This window comes from Aythya ferina (genome assembly GCF_964211825.1).
Source record: "Aythya ferina genome assembly, chromosome: 20".
Lineage (NCBI taxonomy): Eukaryota > Metazoa > Chordata > Aves > Anseriformes > Anatidae > Aythya > Aythya ferina.
The window spans coordinates 10,870,044-10,894,671 of NC_140318.1; the positions used below are offsets into that span (position 1 = coordinate 10,870,044).

At 51.4% G+C, this 24,628-nt stretch overlaps 1 protein-coding gene across 1 annotated transcript; it reads right to left on the bottom strand.

Moving 5' to 3' along the window:
* Positions 1 to 2,801: 2,801 nt before the first annotated feature.
* Positions 2,802 to 12,434, bottom strand: LOC311421962 (cholesterol 7-desaturase nvd-like; the record flags this gene model as incomplete). The annotated part of the gene is made up of 7 exons (XM_084494525.1): positions 2,802 to 4,168; positions 5,541 to 5,717; positions 6,214 to 6,333; positions 6,625 to 6,750; positions 7,785 to 7,963; positions 8,117 to 8,305; positions 12,131 to 12,434. The coding sequence occupies 7 exons, from the start codon at positions 12,432 to 12,434 to the stop codon at positions 4,007 to 4,009; spliced, it is 1,257 nt and encodes a 418-aa protein (XP_084350651.1). The 3' UTR covers positions 2,802 to 4,006.
* Positions 12,435 to 24,628: the final 12,194 nt, after the last annotated feature.

The window sequence follows — 24,628 nt, forward strand, 5'->3', positions numbered from 1 at the left end:
TTACAGCTAAATAAATTCAGTGCTGTTTGAAACTTAGACTGACGTCAAATGAAAAGGATTATTAAAGAAAAAAAAAAATCAAGGTGTTTAAATGTTGCTGTTTTTACAAGTCTGTTGCTGTCTGAATGGAAATATTCCACAAGAGAGAGGAATAGTTCCACTTAGCTTCCAAACGAGCTGAGCACTCCAGGCCAGAGCTCAGTTATTTGGAGATACTTAGAGACATGTTTCTGCAACATTCTTTTCAGAGTTGATGCCAAGGCAGAAGACAAACTGTAACTGTAAGAAAGCATCCGTTGCTTGAGGATTTTCATGTCAGTGTTGTATTTATGGTTTTACAATAAAACAACCTTTAGGAAAAAAGAAGTGTCTGAGGTTTTCTATTTTTCAAGCATGTTCATGGGACCTCACTCAATGCTGAGTGTCTCGGTGTGAAGAGGGAAAGGAAGAAATACGCTAAAGGGACTTAAATCTCAGTAGCAGTCTCTTTGATGGTCCTAATCAGCCATAGTGGCTGTAGTGGCTTCTCACTGCCTCCCTTGTGCACCCAAACCATTTTAAAGTATTTTTCTGAGCATCCCAGGCATTGTTGCCAGTGCAGTGAACCTGCTCCTCTCCCTAGCAAGACATCTGTGTCTATCAGAAAGTGAACCAACACTATTTGGCCAGCTGGATGCATGTTGTACAATAAGTTGTAATGCAATATTTATGTTCACACAGCCAGGACAGGTTCAGGTCAGCTGAATTTTATGCTGTTATAATTAGTCTTAATTCACATATGCCATGTTCTTGTCCACTGTGGTCAGTGATTTTCATTTCTATAGGTAGATCCTCCTGTGAACTTGATCTCACCCCATAAGAAAAGAGGTGTCCAGGCATTGAGCCAGGTGTTGAGCAGGCTCGGCCCTCTCCACGAGACAAGGCACACGGTGGCCATTTACACTGATAGACAAAATATCAAAGGGTGCTGAAATCCTTGCGTAGAGGCTGTGTCAGCCTTGACCTGACTCAAGGTGCCCCACAAAGGTGTGGGAATGGGGCTCACTCAGGAGTTTTGCATGCAGGGGGGTGGCATTGCTGATGCTGTCTGGAGCTCCAAAACCCAGCTCCAAAGGAACCAGAAGTGTCCGGGGAATTGTCCCACATACAGCACAGCATAGAGCAGGGTTCAAAGGAGGAGCCCAAGCCTACTGCTGGCAAATCCAAGGCATGTTTCCAGTCACCCTTCATGTATCCTTTTGTTTGAATTGTTTTGATATCCTTTGGGGGTTTCTAACCTTACCAGGAAAAATAAATAAATAAATAAATAAATAAGCTTGATAGTTAGGAAGTTTCTAGTTAATTTCTTTGTTAGGAAAGAAAAAGAATAAAAGACTTTTTTTGACAACAGGTCTGGCAATTGGATGTAACTGTTTTGGCAAGTGTGACAATATGAAGATATGCGACAATGGTAAATACAGCTATCAGCATATAACAGTAAGAGTGTCTGTAGCTTCAGAATATAATAGAATGTCTGTAGCTTTGCAGGAAATTTGATGTAAATGAGCGATTTCAGTTAACAGTAAGCTTAGATGCTTTCAATTCCTATGAGTAAGAATTTGTTTGAACGTCTACATATGTGAAGAGGATAAAGGATAGCCAAAAGGCTTAGCAGACTGGAGGACAGTGCTTGCTGTCCTCTGGCTTGCCAGTGTCTCACAGCAATAACTTGTCCTTTTTGATAGACCCTTTTAAAAGGATAAATAAGATTGCAAAAGGAAAGGCTTAAGCTAATACTGACTTATTTCCCAGTTTTCTAATTTTTGCCTTAACAGAAAAGAACGTTAGTCATAGTAAAGAAAGAAATGGTAACTCAGAAGTCAGGCTCTGTTGGTGGTGTGCCATGGTTTCCTCTAATTTCAGAAGAACTGATGAATCTAAGAAAGCCGATTGGACTCACTCCCTCTACTCTGATCTTCAACAAGTTGCATTCCTTGGATTTTTGTTCATCCTGAGATTCTGTATGGGAGCACAGTGCAGAATGGGGAGCAACTGGGCTGGCTCTGTCCCAGAAGCTGGAACTTCTGCCTCTCGCTGTATCTCCATCTCCTTTCCCCTGCCCATGCCCATGCCCACAGGGGTTCCCACAGCCCTGAGAGGTGAGCAGGGCAGGCCTGGAGGTCAGGGCCAGGCTCAGCCAAGTCCAGATCATCTGGCAAGCTCATGGTAATGAGGCAGGTCTGAAGACAAACTGGGACATCAATCTGCAGCTCGCAGTCAGGATCAGGCCTGGTGAGGGTAACCAGGGTCAGCCACAGCCCTGCCATCATGGGGCAGGCCAGGCTGGGAAGTCAGCCCCAGCCCATGGGCAGGGCTCAGCTCAGCATCGACAGACCTGCAGCATCGCCTGGGACAGGGAGCAATGGCCCAGAGCTGTGCTGAAAAGGGGCTCCTTGATCATGGGCAGGGGATGAATGAAGGCCCCATGTGGGGCTGGTCAGGAGAGGCTTCATAGTGCTCTCATGGCCCTGAGAGGCTCAAGCTGCCAGTGTGGGCAATACTCCTTGCCCAAGCTCCCTGATATCTTTTTGCGTTCCTTGCTGGAGCGTTCCTGTGGCTCCTGAAGCAGCGCAGCATGGGCCAGCAGCAGGACCACTTCTGCCATGCAAGGACACTCACACGGAGAAGTGTCTACACACACAAGCCCACACAAAGCCCATTTGAGTACAGGCACATCCTTGGGTTTGTGCCACAAGTGAAAAATGACAAATCACACACATGAGATCAGTTGTTAAAAAAATTTAATAGTAAAGTATTGCCGGTGCAATAGGCTGGTGTGAAGGGCAAAGGCACAGCTTGCGGTGTTATCCGGGGTGCTTGCCGGGGTGGGCGATGAACTCTGCACTGGCAGAGCCTGCAATGACATTCTCCAGCTCCTGCTCTATGGGTTAATGGTGAAGGAGGAACCGGAAACCTTAGCAAGGCACAGAATTCACAAGGCACAAGCAGGCGCACAGAGTGCAAGGGCAGCAGCCACCAGCCTGCTTGGAAAGCTGCTTCATTTGGGCATTTGCTCTTGCAAGCTTGTGGCATTGAGTAGCTGCCAGAATCCTGCAAACTATACAAGGCAGGCTGTTTCTACAGTGAATACAGGTTGGTGTGCAGCAAGGCAGAATTTATCCCTTTAATATAAAACATTTAGGCACAAAGCACAAGGGAACCTAGACCACTTTTAGCCATATTTGCAGCCTAATTTCTATGTGTTAATTTCTGAGCACAGTGACAGCAAGTGACACCTGTGCTCTTGCCGTGAGATACAAATTTTTACAGCCATCTGGGCATCCTTAGCATCACTGGAATCCAGGGGTTACCAAAACAGGATCTTATTAACATCCTTGACCTGCAAAGATGTTCTCAAAGTGGTTTGGTCACTGGGATGGTCCCTCTGCTTCCCAACTTGGTGCATGAGGAATTCACTCATTCAGAGCTCAGTAGGCTCGAGGAAGCCCACAGGTCTGGTGAGGGCAAAGTGAGCAGTTAAACCCATGCTGCCCAGCCTGCTGTCAGATAGCAGACAGCAAACATCTGTGGGCTTTGTAATTACACCTCTGATGCCATACAGACATTGGTCAAAGCTTCCCTAGAGAGCAAAGCCTGCCCTAGCTGAGGTGCAGAAGCAACAGCAAGCATGGCTGGGAAAGGAAACTTCAGGCAATAAAAGGCCATATGGAAAGTGTCTCGTTTAACTACACAAAGTGATGACAGCAGTGAGAGACAAGGTTGTTTTAGATGGGGTTCTGTCAGTCTTAAGTTCAAATTCAGAACATATATGACAGCAGAACTGCAACAGCAGGCATTTACAGCCTTGGGGCTTCAAGTGCCTTGAACACAGAGGGGAAAAGGGGGAACGCCAGGGCTCAGGCTCTCTTCCCTGCAGCAGCATGAACACAAGGGGTTTCAAGTCTGCACAGCACCACTGCCCACCAGGAGCCACCTGAGAGCTGTACTGCAGAGGGCAGCAGGATCCTCACCAGTCCAGGCCCTCCTTCGGTGCCGAGGGCCTCGTGCTCTTCTCGCTGTAGAACTGCGTGAACCAGCGTCTGTGCTTCTGGATGCTCGCATCCTCTCTGACCAGCAGCGGCTTAAGCAGGTACTGTTTGTTATTCCAGATGGTTATATCTCGCTCAAACTGGGGAGAGAAGGGTGGTGAGGAAACTGAATGAGCAGCTTTGTGCATGCTGCCTGCACACTAGGTTTATTTTTTAGCATTTCTTCCCAGTGGTTGGTGTGGGACTATTTTTAAACTGCAGCACCACTGCTCTCTGTCTGCAGTTAGCAGACATTTAGCCCATTGCAGCTCCCAAACAAGGAGCTACTTTCAGCTTAGACAGCCCCTGCCATGGGATATACTGGAAAATGAGTGGAGGTTGTGAAGGTAGGAGCAGCTCCACATGAGATTTTTGACTTGTTGGGTAGCTCCAGCCAACCAGGGCACTATAAATTAAGCACAGGTGTTTTAAATTCCACTCAGATATGTACCCAGTAAGACATGGAGTTTCCCTCCACAAAGACATCTCTGCAGAAATAAGTGCTGCTTATTCGCATTAGTAAGAATGCATAAATTTAAACCATCATTTAAACAATACAAGCTAGCAAAGCTAGGTTTGATTTGGGGTAGGTTTTTGGCATCTGAAAATCGTCTTTTGGCAATTTTTACTATGGTGCCCTCTGGTCAGACCAAACATTTTCCATGCTTTAACCCCTGACAGAAGGGAATGACATGAACTATTCTGACTGCTTAAAAGGGAGTTACAGGGATGACAGAGTAAGATTTATCTTGGTAGTGCCACCTGGTATAATGAGCAACAGCCACAGGTTTCAGGTTGAGAAGTTCCAAATGGACATTAAAAATAAAAATCAACACCGTGGGTAGAGCAGTAATGGAATGGGTCACCCCGAAGGGGGCAGTCTCCTTTCAAAGCTCCTAGACAGCTCTATGCCTGGCCTGAACTTGGCCATGGTCTTGCTCCAGGTGGGATTGGAGACATCCAGGAGGGCTCTCCCTCCACTTTTATGAATCCTTTTTGTAAAGACCTGGAAAAAACTCTGTCAGGAGGGGCAAGAATTGCCAAATCTCATTATAATTTATTAGCAGGGATATTTCCTGGCACAGTTATCACTGAAGGATATTGGATGGTTTTAAAGTACCAGCCTGGGGTGCTGGAAATCTGGATGCAGTTATTAGACCTTTAAAAGATGTTCTACAACCTGGGAGAGGTGGCCTAACCCTTGTACCGAAGTTCCCCACCCACTGCAGATGGCTAGCATCTCTCCACCATCATAAACAGATGAGCCACTGCAGGGACCCTCTTCACTAAACCTTGAGTTTAGTTATTCAGGCCCCTGAAATGGAAAGATCGTGCCAAGCACTGAAAGGATCATGCCCAAGACTATTTTGCTCCCACATATCTCTGAGCCCACATGGGCTGGCTGTTACTTTATGCAACATCCAGCAAGCTCCAGAGGATCACTTCTGGCACATTCTTCCTCAGAAGCCTTACCTGTACACACTCTGCTCTCAGGATGAACTTGGGGACTATGGCCGGCACATTCTTCTGGTAGTAGATTTTGTGGACCACATTCTGCACGAGAGGCTCCAGTGGTGTCACAGTCTGCAGGATGACCCCATGGCCCAGGAAAGCATGCTCAAAGATGAGGAAAACCAGCCCTGGCCCCACCTGCAGAGCAAGAGCACACCATCAGGGGAGAGTGCCCAGCGGCCCCACTGCTGGAACAGCAGCTCCGATGCCCTTGGTAGGACAGGCTGCTCTGAGCAGGCAGGCAAGGACTTGTCCTCTTTCCTACCACGCCATTCAGCTCAAGGGGCTGGTGGTCACCCTGCTCTCAGATCCAGCAGGAAGGGGTAGTTCAGTCACATCCATTAGGTCTCTGCTCCTGCCGACACCAGCTTTCATTTGTGAGACGAGAAAACACCCTGCCCTACTTGATTGTGCAGCTCATGCTCACTGCTATTAATGCAACCTCCTGCCCTTGGCTTCTGCAAGCTACCTCACCAAATAGGCTCACTTGGCAGATAGGAAATATGGTTTTGTGTAAGTAAAAGGGACTGGTCAGGATGCAAGGGCAACGGGGCAGGCACCGTGTCCGTGGCTCATCAAGCCACCTGCCTTCCCTGGTGTCCATACAGGGCATTTCATGGCACATAGGACATACCTGCCTGGCTGAAACCGACAAGTCCAGCAAGGGGAAGCGCTTCCCGAACACGGTTGCAGTGTGCTGGAGCAGCATGCGGGAGCAATGCTGGTTGGGCTCGGGCTCCGGCTGCCACTCGGCCTGGAGGGGTGGAGAAGGAGCGGCTCAGCCCAAGAGCCAGGGGTCAAGAGCATGGGCTGAGGGGAGGTAGCAGCGAGAGGGTGACTGAAGGGGGACTGTGAAGGGCATCTAGAGCTAAGCACAGATGAGGGAGTGAGGCTAAAACCACTGAGGTACAGAAAAAAGATTTGAACTGAAGACTGAGGGATGAGGCAGAAGAGGTGAGGTAGGACTCAAGCACTGAGGCAGAAAGAGGACCTGGCCTCAGGGACCTCAACCTACTTGTGGCCACAAGGCGACGTAGGGTCCTACCTTCCAGACATGCTTCATAAAATCCCACACCTTGGACTTGGTGTATCTCAGATCAGATCCACTCAGAAAAGACGGTCCATGAAGAAAGGCAAGGTGAGCTGTGTCTGCTGCATTCTCAGGGATTTCCTGCCAGAGGGAACAATTTATCGCTGGTGAGAGCTGACCTGGGCAAGAGCTGCCTGTCTGTAACAGCAGTGCTGCAGCAGCAGTGGTGTGATTGCAGCATAGCCCAGGGCCCTCACCTCGTGGCAAGAGGCAGCCCAGGGAGTGGAGGTGGGGTCTGAGCACTCACTGACCTGGGACCAGCTCTTAACTAGCGTGTAAAATAATTTAATGTGCAGCTAGAACATTCAGCATTAATATTAAGCTAACCTAAACATGTTAACTTCTGTAGCCACACGTGCTGGGACTCCAAACTTCCTCTGTCCCTAGAAAAATTGTAAAGAATTAAGCATTTTTGTGTTTGTGATCCTAATCTGGATTTCACATATTTTAAACCAGCGTAAACCTGTAAACCCCACCAGCCTGCCCGCATCAGGTCACTTGTTGAGGATTTAACTGCTTTGTTACTCAAGTACACCACCTCTCCTGCAGCTTGGTGAGTAGCACAGTCTGGCCATAGCACAGACTTGTGTGCAGTGGTTCACTTCTGCTTACGGCCACAAAACTTCTCCCTTTTCCACCCTCATTTCCACCAAGACAACAGAAACTGCAGCCATTTTGTTTGACTTGGCACATTTGTCAGCATATGATGGAGATTATGAACATCAACAGCAAGATAACCGTATGTTTCCATTGCTGTCGTCAGTGAGTTGAAAAGCCTCCTGACAATAAGTGCAGCAATCCTTGAAGAATCTTTTTTAAAAACTACATCAGATATAGATCAAAGCAAATTAAGAGATTCCCTTTAAGTGCCACCCAGGACATCTGTTGTCTCTCAAACAGCCCATGGACCCTACATATGGAGAACATCTGCCATGTTCTTGCACAGTGGTGCATTCCTAGGTGTTGGCTCTGCTGGCAGCAGCAGCTGCCCAGTGGCACTGGGTTAACTGGGAGAAGATGCCCATTAACGTGTCATCTGGGAGGAGAAATCCCTGAACTGGACTCCAGCAGAGGACCCAGCCCCAGATGTGCCCCAGGTGTTGCCCCAGTGCTACCTGGATGTGGGCGTCCACAAAGTGCTCTGTCTGTCCCCGAAACACCCACTCCTTGGCAGCAATCTGTGGCTGCTCGGGCACAGCCCACGTTGGGCCAGTCCCGTCGCAGTGGTACCAGAGCAGAAGCATCCCGTTCACCTCACAGCACGGCCACGTCCGGACCTTGGCAAAATCTGGCACTGCAGGGAAAGAAAAGAATTGGATTAACACAATTATTATGAAGCCCACTTTCCCACTTTTCCCTACTGAAATATTTTAAATATTTTTTTAGGACAATGCCCAGGGTACTAACAATACTGCAGGTGCTTTCTGCAGATGCGGGAAAGGTTCACCTTTTTCAGCATATGGGATGCTGGTGCATTTTCCATCTTCTCCTCGAAACTGCCAGCCGTGAAAGGGGCACTCGATGCAGTCGCCCACGACGCGCCCGCCGGCAGCGAGGTTGGCACCGAGGTGAGGGCAGTAAGCGTCCACCACATGGGCCTGGCCGTCCCGGGTGCGGAACGCAGCGAGATGCTCTCCTGCAGAACGAGGGGGGATATCGGCGTGTCCCTAAAGCCAGCAGCCCCGGGCAGGGCCAGGTGGACTCAGGGATCCGGGACCCGGGACCCAGCCCCGTCCGCGCAGCCACCAGAGGGCACCGGGCGGCCGCAGCAGCTGCCTCCAACCCCGCACGGCTCCCACCCTCAGCACCCGTTCTCTGGGCTGTCAGAGCCTGGTTCAGCTGAAGGAGAAAAGCCGCCTCCACAGAAATGTGTAAAAACGTGGGATGCTCCCTCTGCTAAAGAGGGGCTCCAGGTAGAGCAGAGCAGTGGCTGCATGTAGAGAGAGCCCCGTTCCTGTCCCTTTGCCCAAGACGTCTAGAGGAGAGCGTGGGCTCGTGAATTTCAGGAAAATCTGGCTGAAAGGAGGAGCTCTGTTTGCTCTTGGCCTCCAAGAGCCGCATGCACCACAGCCCAGCAGCTCAGCACAGAATCCCTTCCTCAGGCAGGGCTGGCTGAGCCAGAGCCCCGTCACCTCCCCGGCAGGGGGGTTCTGCCTAAACAAAAGGCAGCTCCTGCCCCAGCCAGCTCCGTGCAGGGAGGGATGGAGCCAGCGCTGGCAGAGCTAGGGCTGCATTGCCCCGACACCCAGACTTGCTTTGCTTTGCTGCTGGGTCAAGTTCCTTCTGCCCCAATGCAACGTGATGTTTGCCCCGCTGATATCTGTCTCTGCTCACTGGGATCACACTCCTCCCCCCTGCCCCCAGGGCAGCACCCTGCTAGCTCAGCAAAAAACTTGCAAAACTTGCCTTGGCTTCTGGAGAGACAGAGGCTGTGCCCGTGCTATAGCCGTAGGTCTGTTCACGTGGCTGTGCAAGGAGGCCATGACTGCACTGAGTGCCATGCCGTCACCTCCAAAATTGCTCTGCCCCAAGGGACAAACCTGGTGCCAGACACTTTCCTGGCACAGTGCGAACTGCTCTTGTGCAGCTGCACACCTCGATGCTGTGGCACCATGCTGTGGGAGAGGGGCTGCTCGTCAGGACCTGGCCTGAGAGCAAAGCTGGACCTGTCCCTTCATCCCCTTGAGTTGTGTCCTGGCTGGTCTGGGGGCTCGGAAGCACTCTGGGGGCTGTTCATATGGATGCAGCCAGTGAGTTAAAGGCTGGGGTGCTCCATGGTCCTCTCTTCCATACGGTGTGCCATGCAGTGCACGTGTATTAACGCTTCAGGTTGTGAAATCTGATTGTTATAGCTGGTGTTGTACCTTAGCACTCAAACAGTAAGAAATGAGTCCAAACTAAAGTCCAAAGACCAAACTAAGCTTCTGTCCACATTTTCCCAGACAGCCACACTGATGACTAGTGACACGCTGTGAGCTACACAAAGCTACTTCCTTTGGTTTTGTGTCCTGGGCAAAGAAAACAGAACAGTGAAAACTTCCCCAGCCTTCAAACCTAGAAAAGGTTATTTCTGCTATCTGGCAGAAAAACATGGTTTTACTGCAGTGCCTGGAGGCGCCTTCTTATCCAGGACGCCTGGCACTGCTGCCTTGCTGGAAGGCACTGGTACCTCTGCTGGCAGCTGGTGAGGGGAGTGGAGGTACTGGAGGTGCAGGTCCTTCCCCTGCCCCCAGGCAGCAACCAGTCATTCCTTGTATCAGCATTTTCTCCTGTCACCAAACTGCCTCTTTGCCTGACCTGAATTTCAGAGCAAAGGGGGGCTATGCCAGGAGACATTTCAGCTCATACAGCTGTTGGAGGTGACACAGGGTCACCAGGAGCAGTGGTACAGGAGTGGTTCTGGCGGGTCAGAGTAACTGTAGCCTAGGTTCCTGGGGGGTCCCAAGGAACAGCCCTGTGCCCTGCTGCTTTGCCCAGGAAGGTCCCAACTCTAGAGCTTTCCTTCTTACACCGCGTCTGGAACTCATCTGCCATGAAGAGCTGAAGTGGTACCTGTGGTCAGAGCCTTGTGGGGCTGCCTGAACTCCTCTCCTGGGACTCCTGAGCTAGCACTGCTTTCATCTCCAGCCTTTGTACTCCGGAGCCAGCAGAGCCAGAGGAGAAGCTGATCTTTGCTTAGGGTGGTGCATCAAATCTGATTATCTCCCCATGTGGCAGGACAATATCCCAGCCTAATATATGCTAAGAAACTCTGTTGTAAATGAATATCTAGAACTTAAGAGCCACATACAGGCACAGATGTTTTCATGTGAAATTAGTCTATTTTCTTCATGGAAAATGAATGGCAATTATGACAGGAATAACACAAGGCACAGAAAGAGACACAAGGTCATCATGCAGTTCTTGTTTGGGGACACAGAAGCTGGGAGAGAGCCCAGAGGACTCGCTCAGGGGCATTGTTGCACAGGAGCCTCCCCTGGGGTATGAGCAGCTTCACTGCAGCAAGCCCCAGGCAACAGAGCTGCAGGACACAGCAGTCCTCAGGAGAGCCTGCGGCTTTCCTGCATGCTCTGTGCTGTGGTTTGGAACGTACCTGGTCCCCAAAGTCAGGTCATGCAGGGACCAAGTCAAGAGATTTTTCTTCATCTCCTCTTGCTCACTGTCTCTGGAGCAGGGCCACATTTCAAGGCTATGCTCAGAGACTATCCCAGATAAATTAAACACAGACTTGGAAGCTCTGGGTTGTTTAACTCTCTTACTTACTGATAGTCTTCCTGGCACCAGTAAACTACCATCATGCTGCAAGGTGAAATGATTTTACCTGCACATTTTAGCTAGACCTGGAGGACTGGGTACCAGGGCCCAGGCTTCAGGTAGACAATGAAGTGATGCAACTGATAGGCTGGCAAGGGCTCTCCAGGATGTACATAATGAACTGGAAAGTTCCCGACACACAAAGAAACAAAACATCACAGGAGAAGATGGCTCTTGAAAACAGATCTAAAATAAAACACCAACACTGAATCTGAGGGACTTCATTGCAGAAACCTCCTTTATGATGAGGAAGGCACCTGAACAAGTCCCAAACCATCTTCAAGGCAAAAGGACCCTCGACAACCTAGGAGATTTTTCTGGATGTGGCTGTGAGACCTGATCTGCCCCAGGACAGGGGGAGCTGTGGGCACAGCAGTGCCTGGGAGGGGAACCAGGCAGTGAGGTGCCCTGTTGTCCCAGAAGAAGCCCAGAGGGGTGCCTTGCACATGCACAGTGAGCCTGTGCCATGATGCCCCAGCTGGGGTACCTGGTGCCTGTGGAAAAGCCGAGGCTGTGCCATGCTTGGTGCCCTCATGTAGGTGTTGTGTGGGGTGACCCAGAAGGGATACCCCAACAGAGATGCCTTAGTGCCATAGCAGAGACCACAGCAGAGATGCTCAGGCTGAGATGTCCTGCACACTGGCAACAGCCAGGGCAGGGAGCCAGCATGGGTGCTGGCTGGGATGGCCCAGTGCCCTGGCTGGATGCCCCGGCAGAGTGCCCAGTGCCCTTGTGAGGATGTCCAGGTGAGGGTGTCCTCGTGCCCCCACGGAGACACCCAGGCAGGGATGTCCCTGTGCCCAAGTAGGGATGCCCCCATCCCCTGGTGGAGTGGAGATGTTGGGGATGCCCTGGTGGGGATGCCCTGGTGGGGATGTCCTGCTGAGGATGTCCAGGTGGGGATGCAGCAGAGCTGTCCCGGTGCCCCAGTGCAGACGGCCGGGGCAGGGATGTCCCGGGGGCCCGTCAGGGATGCCCGCCGTGCGGGGCCAGTGCCCTGGCCGAGACACCCATCAGGGGTGTTCCCACTCCTGGCCACGGGCACGGCATTGATCGGGGATGCCGGGGATGCCCCGCCGTCGGGGATGCCCCGCAGCCTGGCCAGCATCCCGGGCCCAGGGAACGGGGACGCCCGTCGGGGACTCACCGAGCAGGGACAGGCTGCGGACGGTCCCGGGGGGCAGCTGCGCGGAGTCGAGGACTCGATACCAGCCGTTGGGGTACGGCGGCGGCCGGGCGCCGGGGCGGCGGGGGCGGCGGGGGAGGCGGGGGAGGCGGGGGTCCGCGGCCGGCAGGGAGCCCACCTCCCCGCGGCGCCGCCGCAGCTCCAGAGGCCGGCAGCAGCCCGGCAGCACGACGAGCAGGAGGAGGAGGAGGAGCAGGAGGAAGAGCAGCGCCCCGCTCCCCAGCCCCGCCGCCAGCAACTCCGCTCCGCACCACGCGCTCCCCATAGCGCGCCCGGTCCCGCCGCCGCCGCCCCTTATAGCACGGCCAGCCCCGCCCGGGTGGGGCTGGGGGGCAGCTCCCACCCCCGACACCCCTCAGGCACCCCCGGGCTGCGGCGGCTGACGATTCCTGTGGCTCAGCCCCCCGCGGGCTGCGAGGTGCACAGCAAAGAAACACAGCAACAAAAAATCACAGTCACAGAGTCACGGAGTCATAGAACTATAGAATAACAGAACTGTAGAATCACAGAATCTCGGAATGGTTTGGGTTGGAAGGGCTTTAAACCCCATCCAGTTCCAACCCCCGCCATGGGCCCCCAGCCTGGCCTTGGGCACTGCCAGGGATAGGGCACCCATAGCTCCTCTGGGCAGCCTGGGACAGGGTGTCACCTCCCTCATTGTGTAGAATTTCCTCCTTACATCTAATCTAAATCTCCCTTCTTTTAGTTTACAACCATTTCCCTTTGTCCTATCATCATCTGCTTGAGTAAGAAGAGGCAGTGAGCACAAGTTGCTGCAAAGGGAACTCCACTTCCACAGAAGGAAGTTTGTCTCAGAAGGAGCAGTACAAATTCTGTTTGATGGGTTATTTAGATCAATGCATACCACATCACCCTCCTGGGCTGCTATCTCATTCCCAGAAAGATGGGGCTGGTGTTGGGGTTGGCTGTGACAGCAACTGCCTGACAGAACTCTAATGTGTCCCTTGGAGTCCGAGGACAGCTCAGAATGTTGCCAGTACAGAAAAAGGAAGGGATGCTCTCGTGCAGAGAGGACAAATCAGGGCCAAGGAAAGATCAGGTTACTTAAGCATTACAGCTTGCTGTAGAATGAGGTAGGGAATTAAAGCTTGATTTAGTCCTAAGAATTGCACAGTTCAAGAGGCAACTGTAGAAAGCCCACCTGCTGCCAACCATGTAGATAAAGCCAGGGATTTCCAGGCATAGAAACCACCCCCCAAACTCTACATAGTACTAAGTAATTGAAAAGGGAAAAGCGAACAGAAATGGAGCATCTGGTTGAAGCAAAACTAGCATCCAAAAGGGTGAATTCAGACAGGTTGAAAGGCATGAAGACCCCTTACTAAAGGTTCAGGTAAATATTTTTGATCTATTGGAAACCTTTTCTAGAGGAGAGTGCCAGTGCAGCCATGCAGGATACTGAACAACCCAGAAGGAAGTAAACAGACATCCCTAAGAGAGGGGCAGGCTGCAAGTCCTGATTGAATGAGGAAAAAGAACAACGAACAAGGAAGAACAAGTGAAATATCTAGTCAAAGTAGGGCAGGACAAAGAGGGATTTTCAAGAGTAACTTACTAAGGGCATAAAAGCACGTAAAAAAATACATCCACAGTGCTAAAACAGAGACTTTATGTCAGTTTGGGGATTAGCAGACCAAGGAATCTTTGCACTGTGCTGGTCAAGCCAACCAGGCACTGTAGTGAAGGGGCTCTCAGGCACAGGAATGAGTATGCTCCATTGAGGAAGGGACAACAGCACGTTTCTAAGTAGAATCTGTGTCTCACCAAGAGACCTTAGGACACAATACACAGCTGAACAAGTTCATGCTTTGTTCACTTGGACTTTCAAGACACTTCCTCTAAGACCTGTTGCAAAAGGCCCTTAAATAAGCCTGAAGTAACAGGAGAGGAATCCTCTTTGCTTCTTTAATTGGTGAGAAGACAGGAAACAAGGAAAAGGAATAAATGGTCAGGTGTTACAATGGAGAGTGGGGATCTGCATTTGTATCTGCCTATTCATGAAGAAACTGAGAAACGGGATAAACAGATGTCTAAATCGCCTAATTAAGATGGTTCTGAATTATTCACTACCGTAAAATGTAAAGTTGACTATGAACTACTGCAAAATAAACCTTACAAATCTCTCAGTGACTGACAGGCAAACAGCAGTGTCTGCCATTGAAATGTAATGCATGTGGCGAAGACTAACACTAGCTAGAGGGTTAGCTATTAATTGGCACTAGGAAAGAGATCGGCATGTTACTCGACTTGGTCTCTGATCTCATCCTCTCACTGTTCCACTCAGCTCAAAAAAGACATGCAACTCTAGGAATAATTAGCGTTAGTGCTTTTGTAGACATGATGATCTAAGCATATAAGAGGGGCTAGGTCGATAGAGAACAGTAATATTTTCTGTTAGATGCACTGATACAGTTGGAAAAAATGATTGATGAGCTTTAAGGTGTAATATCCCTCCTTTGACAATAATTAGGAATGTAATTGGGAACAGAGCATGAAACCATCTGCACGTCTGGTGAACTTCAAGGTGCATGTAATGGTGGCCACCTCATCTTGCATGGAGTAAACTTAGAGGTGATACCGAGAAATGAGGGCTGTGATCAGAAGCAGGGAATGGCACCTACAGGAGGCGTGAGAACAAATACTTGAAGTCTGAAAATCAGAAGGCAATTGACACACCCATTATCAGTCCCTGAACTAGATAGGTCTCAATCTATGACTTTCCATTTAAGCTCATATTTTACACTTTTCCAGGTCTGAAGGAATTTATGAGTGGGCAGAAGGGAAGTGAGAAAACAAAAGGACACACGGACAACACGGGGGGCTCCAGGGTGCTGGTGGGGCACTGAACTCCCAGCAGCTGGGCACAGCTGGTGGGCTCCACAGGAACCTCTGCTTCTACAGACCGTGGCAGAAAACAAGAGTGGAACAGCCCATGGTGTATGAAGGCAGTTCTAAGCAGTACACACAGCACAAGAGCCATTTATAGATGGACTTAAAGGGTCCAGGAGAAGACATGGGGTGTTCCTGGGTGGCACAACAGCAGAAGCACCCAGGAGCTGCTTGAGCAGCACAAAACCTCTGTGCCCATGAGGGGTGTGAGGCTGTGCCTTGTGTCCTCCTCTTCCTGGGTGCCTGTCTCTGGGGTAGGGGATGAGCAGTACTGGGCTGAAAGAGCCCAGGCTGGAGGGGAAAAACAAGCTCAGTGCAGAAATTTCCCTTTCATTCTTTGTATGCAATGTTAGGATATATTGAGAGTTTTTTGACTGGTAAGGTAGTAAACTCAGCTATACTAAAGATTTTTGGGGGCTTGAAGTAGTGTGTATAATGCTGAATGCCTTTCAACATGTACAAAACCCTGATTCTGCATGCATGCTCCTGAGTTTGTTGAGTTACCTATCCAAGACTGAAATCTGTCAATCCCTACGTTTGATACATAAATGAGCAGTGGTTATGGTACAGAGAATTCCTTTGTTTCCAGAGACAGAAAACATTAAGTTTAGCTCTATCAATCAATCAATCAATAAATAGTAAAGGAAGAATGTGATGTTTGGCTGATATTAGAAATCTTTGTATTGGCTTGGACTTTCTAGCAGGTTTCTGCATTAGAGCAGAGCTGGGTCTTGATGTGGTGATCAAAATCAGAAAAAAAAAGGCAATTCATGGGATTGCAGGAGGGGAATGAAGCCTTGGAGAAGGGGGTTGTTGGTCACAAAGTATCTCAGTGACATTTTTCATCAGATAAGGGTTCTACCTGTGTGTTCATCTTTCCAGGAAGCCTACCTCAAGACTGTGCTTCTTGCTTTCCAGATGCACTATGCAGTGCGTGTATTATGTGAGCGCACCTTAAGGGAAGGAGATAAGGAAAGAAATGTTTTCTTCAAATCCAACATGGCTTATCCTAGTCTCATCATGTTTTTCTTTATTTTTAGGCTTGTTTCATAATCAAACAAAACTTGTGCAATCAGTCCTCAATGTGTCCTTAGGAACAAGGTTTTGATCTCCTTGCAAATATCAATCACTCATGACAGGAGGGCACAGCCCTCCAGAGGGGCATGTCAGTTGTCACATTCCTGTGCTCTGGATTTTGTGTTTGAGCCCTAACCCACCAATTATCTGTTCTGGCACGCGGAGAAGCACACCCGGGATCCAGCTCCAGCCTGCCAGCTGGCTCTGGGGTGAGGCACATCAAGTGCAGTAAAAAGCCTGGTGCCACACAGCTTCTGCCCCTGCTTGCCATACTGACACAACTGGGCCAGCTCTGGCGTCGTCAGGCTTGCTCAGCATCCTCCAGAGCTATTCCTGAGGCTGTATGCCTCACACTCATTATGCCTGGTGTCTTTAAAAAAGCCACATAGGGCAGGTTGGAAAGCAGTCCCCTATTTTTTCTGTTCTCCCTGGGTAAGGAGCATTCACATGGGAGTTGCACGGGGTGGGAAGCCCCTGGAGCGAGTTAAACATTCACAGTGATGTGAACATTTCCCAGCAATAGCATGAAGCCAAGAGAACTGAGGCATCCTAGGCAGACCCATGCCATAGAATCACAGAATCAGAGAATGGTTTGGGTTGGAAGGGAGCTTTTTGAAGGTGATCTGGTCCCTTCCAGGGACACCTCCCACTAGATCGGGTGCTCAAAGCCCTGTCCATCCTGACTTTGAACTCTTCCAGTGATGAGGCATCCACAGCTTCTCCAGGCTTGTTCCAGTGTCTCACTGCCCTCATCATAAAAAAATGTCTTCCTTATGTCTAACTTAAATCTACCCTCTTTCACACTTAAAACCATTACCCCTTGTCCTGTCACTACAGCCCTTGGTAAAAAGTCTTTCTCCACCTTTCTTATTAATCCCCCTTCATCTTTTGAAAGGCTATGATGAGTTTCCACAGAGCCTTTTCTTCTCCAATCTGAACAGCCCCAACTCTTCCAGCCTTTCTTCACAGGCAGGGTGTGGGAGCATCACAGAGCAGGGCTGCACGAGGTGAGGAGAGCTCTCAGTACTGTGACGAGCTCCTGGGAGGGAACTGGAAGGCTCAGGGATGCACATGAAGGGGCTCTGCCGAGGAGATGTGTGCTGCTTTACCCCAAAAGCAGGCTTCAGGGGTGCAGAGGTGGGAACCATTGCACATTTCTGCACCCATCACTGTGAAGATAATGTCCTGCTTTAAGGACAGTTGGCTCTGGAGGGGTTACAATTTCTGGAGTGCCACTTTGTCCATTGGCACATTTTTCCTTCCCTGTTCTCAGCTTCATCCCACCCTGAAGAGGCTAGGCATGCCCCGAGGTCTCACTCTCCATTTGACAACCTCTGCCTACAAGGAGCCTGTCACTACCTGCAGTCACACCTGCCTGGAGAACCTTGTACAGTCCTTGTAGGGAATTTTGGCCCTCCAACATGCCTCCAGCTCCTTCAGAAGGTCAGGCCATCTCATGTGGGTAAGGTGCTGCACAGACACACTGCTGAGTCTCGCGATGAGCAGGAATGGTGCAACAGCAGCCTCTGGTGTCTTGGTGTCTCCATAGAGTCCCTGCAGACAAAAAAAACAAATGTGACAGCCCCAGGTGACAGCACTACCTCGTCAAGCAGGGCAGCCACATCCTGATGCAGCTTTATCACAGGCACCTAGGCTGTTGGACTGAGCTTCTCAGCAGCCATGCTGATGGCCCTGAAATGGGCTTCTGTGGGTCCCATCCAGCTCGCTGGCAGCAAGGGCAGGTGCTTGGGAAGGGCAGCATGGCTGAGTCATGAGTTTAGAGAGGAGAGCAAGGGGCTGTCTGAGTTGAACTCCCTTACAGAGAGGCAGTGGAGGTGCTCACAGAGCACATAGAGGGTGGGTATGTGTTATGGCTGGGGCTCCCCCATGTGCTCTGTGCCCAGACACTTGCCATTGTGTTAACTGTGGTGACTGTCACAGCATTACCTGAGCCCAGGCCCCAGCATCCTTCATGGTGAAAATGTGCAGGAAGCACCCAGCAGTGACAGCTCTGCCCAGCAGCCCCAGGGAGCTGGGTGTCCCTGGGGAAGGCTGTCCTACTCCCCATACACGGCGTACAGGCAGCTGCAGCCCAGCCACTTCATGGCTTTTTTTTTCCATCAGAAAATGGGGATTTTGTCAATCATTTCAGATTTGTGAATGCTGCTTTTCCCTTAGAAAATTATTACAATGAAAATTTCTACCTGCTCCTACAGTCCATTTGACTGTGCATATCCACGCATTCAGTCCCTTCTCAATTCCTCGACACTGTTCTTGTATTTCTGTCGTGGTTCCGCTCAAGTGGGTAGCCGAGCTCCACCATAGCTGCTCTCTCACTCCCCCTCCTCAAAGAGGAATGGGGAGAAAATATGTGAAAAGGGCTCAAGGGTTGAGACAAGGATGAGGAAATCACTCAGTAATTATTGTAACGGGCAAAACAGACTCGGCATAGGGAGATAGTAAGATTTATTGCCTATTACTAACAAGCAAAAGAAGTGAGAAAACAAAGGAAAAAGCAAACCAAAAGCACCTTCCCCCCCCATCCACCCTCTTCCACCTCCTCCCCCTGAGCGGCGCAGGGGAATGGGAGAATGGGGGTTATGGTCAGTCTACAGCACTTCTTCTCTGCCGCTCCTTCTCGGTCACTCTCGTCCCCTGTGCTGTGGGGTCCCACCCACGGGATGCAGTTCTTGATGAACTGATCCGGCGTGGGCTTCCCACAGGCAGCAGCTCTTCAAGAACTGCTCCAGATATGGGTTCGTACCGCAGGGTCCATCCCTCAGGAGCAAACTGCTCCAACCTGGCTCCCCCACGGGCAGCAGCTCCTGCCAGGCCACCTGCTCCTGCATGGGCTCCTCTCCACGGGCTACAGGTCCGGCCCGGAATCTGCTCCGGCAGGGGTCTTCCACAGGCGGCAGCCTCCGTCGGTGCAGGGCCACCTGCTCCACCGTGGTCTCCTCCACGGGCTGCAGCGTGGAACCCTGCTCCACCGTGGTACTCCATGGGCTGCAGGGGGACATCCTGCTTCACCATGGTCCTCACCACAGGCCGCAGGAGACTTCTGCTCTGGCGCCTGGAGCACCTCTCCCCCTCCCTCTACACTGACCTTGGCACCTGCAAGGCTGTTCTCTCACTCCCGGCTGCTGTCTGGCGCAGCGTTTTTTTCCCTGCCTTAAATATGCTCTCACAGAGGCACAAAACAACATCGCTTATTGGCTCAGATCTGGAAAACAATGGGGCCCTTCCCAAACATGGGGCAGCTTCTAGATCTTTCTCACAGAAACCACCCTTATGGCTCCCTGCTACCAAAACCTTGCCACGTAAACCCACTACAGTTTCTCACCATCTTTTCCTCTGGCAAATGGTGTTTCATGTCCCATCCTCCCCCCAGTCTCTCCTTGCCTGTTCAGAAACCTGCAGCTTCTTCACATGATGACAGGACTGTAGAGGTGATACATGCTGTGCTCAGGAGGGTGGCAAAGGTTTCCACAGCCCTAGGTCTTGTGCCCTGCAGGGAGAGCTGAGCGAAGCCAACAAGGATGAGCACTACAAACAGGGCAGCTGCTGCTTGGCAGCTCCACCAAATTGCAGAAAAGGCTGAGCTGGGGCCCTCTTGTCTGAGAAAGCATGTAGGGAGAGCACAAGACCTGCTCAGTGACTGCAGTCCATCCAGGACACCAACTGGAAGAGAGGTGGAGACAGAGGCAGAATGTACAACACCAACAGCTCAACCCAAAGGGCTGCTCTGGCACTTTCACCTCAGTCTCCATCCCGGTGCTCCCTGCAGCCCCCACCAAAGAAACAACTCCTGTGGGCATGCTGCTGCCTGCCAGCCTGGCTGGATGGCCAGTGACGAGAAAGTCCTCCCGTTGCATCCCTGCTGCTCGCCCAAATCCCATTCCCAAGCAGGCTGCCAGGAGAGGATACTGCGCCAGCCTCAGGCAGGTATCGAGGTGCTAAAAGTGGCCCCTGCAGCCCTTCCTTGCCCATCGCCCCTGCCCACTGCCTGCCTGTACGGGGAGGGTCACTGCTGTTCTCCTGCCCCAGCCCCAGCCATCCATGCCTGCAAGGTTCCCAGGGCATGGGATTCCCCAGTGAGCAGTAGGAACAGGCTCCAACCATGGAATGGAGGCTGTGCAAGGAGGCTGGTTTGGGCACCAGAAAAGCCATGTTGCACATTCACCATCCTGCCTGCCCCATGTGTGTTCCAGAGCCTGGAGACAGCTCCTCCAGCATGGAGAGCCCTGGGGAAAGCACCAGGTAGCGGTCTGTCATTGCTCAGGTAGGCAGTGTCTGACACCGCAGGCAGCATGCTTTGTCTTCAGCCACTGCACCTCTTCTATAGCATGAGGAGTTCATCCTCCAAATAGCCTCTGGGAACCTTTTTTCCAGTTTTTCAGCCTCTGCAAATAATGTAGTCTCCACATCCGTGGGCAGTATTCCCATTGGGGTCCTCCCGTGCTTTATGCAGAGATTCAAGCCATCACCTGCTGCTGCTCTGACCCCTCAGGAGCTCATCCAAGGACAACACTAACTCTTCTGGGCTTTGAAACTCATGTGCAGTGATCCCCGGTCAGTACTGGAGGCCGTCTTTCCAGCCAGTGTTAGTCCTGTCCCAAGGGCAGGACCAATAATACCTGCTTCTATTTTCTCAGCTTTGTGCTGTCTTAAAATGTTTCAGTGTGCTCAGTTTATGAAACAATCCAACTGTATGCTATTTCACAAATTTATCAGCTGTGATTACTTCCAGAGCAGTGGCAAAGACAATGAAGTGCCAGCCACCTCTCAGATCCAGTCATGCCTGTAGGAACGCCTGCCGCCACTTACAGTTCTTTGCTAATCTTCGTCCATCAGCTTAACCACTCCTGTGTTGTGCAGCTGTACACAGAAGGCGTTACCACAGCCTGTGTTACAGCCTTGCAGTTACCAATTACATTTTAACTTTCTCAAAAGAGGAATTTAGTTTGTTTGGCAGCTCCGTGATGACTGGCAAGACTTGCATATTCCTAATGCTTCATTTCCTCATTTATGAAATTTCATATTATCTTTTCCCTCATTGGGACTGATGCCTGTCATGGTTCCGCTCGAGTGGGCAGCCGAGCTCCACCACAGCCACTCTCTCACTCCCCCTCCTCAAAGAGGAATGGGGAGAAAATATTATGAAAAGGGATCAAAGGTTGAGATAAGGACGAGAAGATCACTCAGTAATTATTGTAACGGGCAAAACAGACTCGGCATAGGGAGATAGTAAGATTTATTGCCTATTACTAACAAGCAAGAGAAGTGAGAAAACAAAGGAAAGAAACCAAAAGCATCTTCCCCCCACCATTCACTCTCTTCCACCTCCTCCCCCCGTGCGGCGCAGGGGAATGGGAGAATGGGGGTTATGGTCAGTCTACAGCACTTCTTCTCTGCCGCTCCTTCTCGGTCACTCTCGTCCCCTGTGCTGTGGGGTCCCACCCACGGGATGCAGTTCTTGATGAACTGATCCGGCGTGGGCTTCCCACAGGCAGCAGCTCTTCAAGAACTGCTCCAGATATGGGTTCGTACCACGGGGTCCATCCCTCAGGAGAAAACTGCTCCAACCTGGCTCCCCCATGGGCAGCAGCTCCTGCCAGGCCACCTGCTCCTGCGTGGGCTCCTCCACGGGCTGCAGCGTGGAACCCTACTCCACCGTGGTACTCCGTGGGCTGCAGGGGGACATCCTGCTTCACCATGGGCCTCACCACAGGCCACAGGAGACTTCTGCTCTGGCGCCTGGAGCACCTCTCCCCCTCCTTCTTCACTGACCTTGGTGCCTGCAAGGCTGTTCTCTCACTCCCTTGACTCTCCCAGCTGCTGTGTGGTGCAGCATTTTCTTCCCTGTCTTAAATATGCTCTCACAGAGGTGCAAAACAACATCGCTTATTGGCTCAGCTCGGGTCAGCAGTGGGGCCCTTACCAAACATGGGGCAGCTTCTAGATCCTTCTCACAGAAACCACCCCTATGGCCCCCTGCTACCAAAACCTTGCCACATAAACCCACTACAATGCCTTACTCCAAGGCAGATGAAATTCCAGCTGGGTTCAGTGCTGCTCCTGTGCAGACTTTCAGTTGACGGGGACTCACCCTGGCCTGGGAGGATTTGCACCATTCACAAGCACAGACACCACACAGAGGTTGGTCTCATGCTCTTGCCCAAATCCCCTGCATCCAGAAGGTGCCAAGCATAAAGAGAAGGATCATGCTATGCATATGCTAATTGCTAACAGGCAACTGTTAATTTCTTGCACCAAACCATGGCTAAGAAGGTTGCCAAGACGTGCCAGGAGGAAGCCACAGGAAGAGCAAAGACCACTGCTTGCTACAGAGTCCACATGTGGATCAGCCAGTGGGTGTAGTTGTACCTGCCATTTACACAGCTTCCACCCTGTGAAAACCCTGTGTGCACCCATTGCCTTCCGATGATCAAAGAGCCTGAGGACACAGCAAGAGTGGAAGTCGTGCAGTGACAACGTCTGCGCTGGCTGCAGCTTGCTGCTGGAGCTTGTGATCTGGGCTGTTCCTGGTGCCAGGACAACACGGCCCGGTGGGAGGCATGGCCTGAGAGAGATGCAGGCGTTTCCCCGTGCTCTGTGGTGGTGCCAGGAACAGCAGTCTCTGGAAGAAATGGCGACATGGTGGTTAGAACCTGGCTCCTGAGTATGACCACCCTAGGCTCATGGGCTCAGGAGGGGCTCAGCAGCTGTCCTAGTTTTTCTTCCTACAGGAAAGTCCAGACGATAAGGAGGGAAGACCTTTTGCACTGCAATGTGAGCAATCCAAAAAGTTTCATACGCCGTTTTTTTTCTGTTGTCTTTTCTGCCAAGTCCCCTGCTGTGGCCAAGGGGGCTGTGTTACTCTGCTGCCATCATACCAACCAGGGCAAGGTAGAGCCTGTGCCTGCTCCCCAAACAACCTTCAGTAAACGTGCCTGGTAAGCAGAGAAGGGAAAAAAGCCAAATGTGTGCAATCTATCGGTGTGGATGCACCTCCACTTACCTGCTTGTGTGGGCCCCTAGGAGTGGGCAGAGCCACGCGAGCACTGTGAGGAGCAGAACAGCACGGTGGCACTGAACTGGGCAAAGCCTGCAAGTCTCGCTGAGTGCACAGCAGGATCAGTGTGGAGTGCCACATGAAGCACTGCAAGAGTTAAGATGAGGTGGGGTCATTTTCCTTCTCACCCTGAGCACATCACAACTGCCATGGGTTTCACTGCTTTCCCAGGCAATCGGGGCTTTTCTGAGAGGGTCCCTGGGAGGGACGGCGCCGTGCGGCTCTGTGGCCCCTCACACACGGCAGCCCCGCGGCGTTACACAACGGCCATTTTGCTTCTGCCGCTTCTTGCGAGAGCATGTGGGCAACGTGGGACACAGGCAAAATGGTTTCCATGGCAACTTGCACTTCAGAGATGCCAGTGAGAAAATTTGCGTTGTGGGAGAAAATTCTGCTTCAACTCACGTTGCAAGGAAGCACAGAGGTGGGCTGCGGCAATATCCTAGAAATGGCTGATGTAAAAATATCTCCGGTGATTTTTCTTCTGCAGGCTGCTCTCTCGGCTGGCACACAGTGGGCTGGCTGATGGCATTTGTCCCACGCAGTTACAAAGCAACACCATGTTGCTCTCTGCAGCCCCTTTGTGTTTTTTTCCAAAAGGACTAGGTTGGCAGCTCTGGAGTGCAACGTTCTGTTCTTGGAAATGGAGAGAGGTGGTCCAGGAGTGGAACACAGTCCCTTTCAGCCATGGAGATAGATTGTCCTCCAGATGTTGCCCACTAGCTGCTGTGGCTCCCTTTCCTTTGGGAGAGGCTAATGGTAGCCATAGGGCAGAGGGATGAAGAGAAACCCCAGAAGTCTCATCATCAGACAAATCTTTAAATAATAGCTCAGACGTAATGGGGTGAATTTAATGGAAAAAGTTGCCCTGTGAGGTAATGCCTGGAAGAGTGATGGCTCTGTCTGGAGGGACAGAGTAAAGCCAGGAACCAGGTGAGTGTCTGCTAAACCTCTCTGCCCCAGAGGTGTGTTGGCCAAGGGAGGGTTCTCCAACTCTAGAGTGAATACAGACCTTGATGACATTCATGTCCTGGGCTAGGAAAGTATGCCAGAGGTACTGTGTAACTAGGAGAACAAACTCAGAAGACCTCGTTTTACCCAAAATGTAGTGTGCTTATGCCTCTCAAATTAATGGGGATACCCACACCCTGAACGGACAGCCCAGCAACAAAGATGAAAAAGAAGGAGCCAGACCCCAGAAGGAGCTCTCCAGCAGCAGCCCGGAGCTCAGCCCCACCGGGCTCTGGCCCCAGCACCGCACCCCACCTCCCTCCCCCAACGCAGGAGCCCTCCCGCGGGGTGCAGGAGCAGGACCCTGGCCCAGGAGTCCCCGGGGCTCCTGCAGCCCCCCCGGGGCCGGCTCCCCCCGTCTCCCCCGGGCACGCGGGTGGGACCCG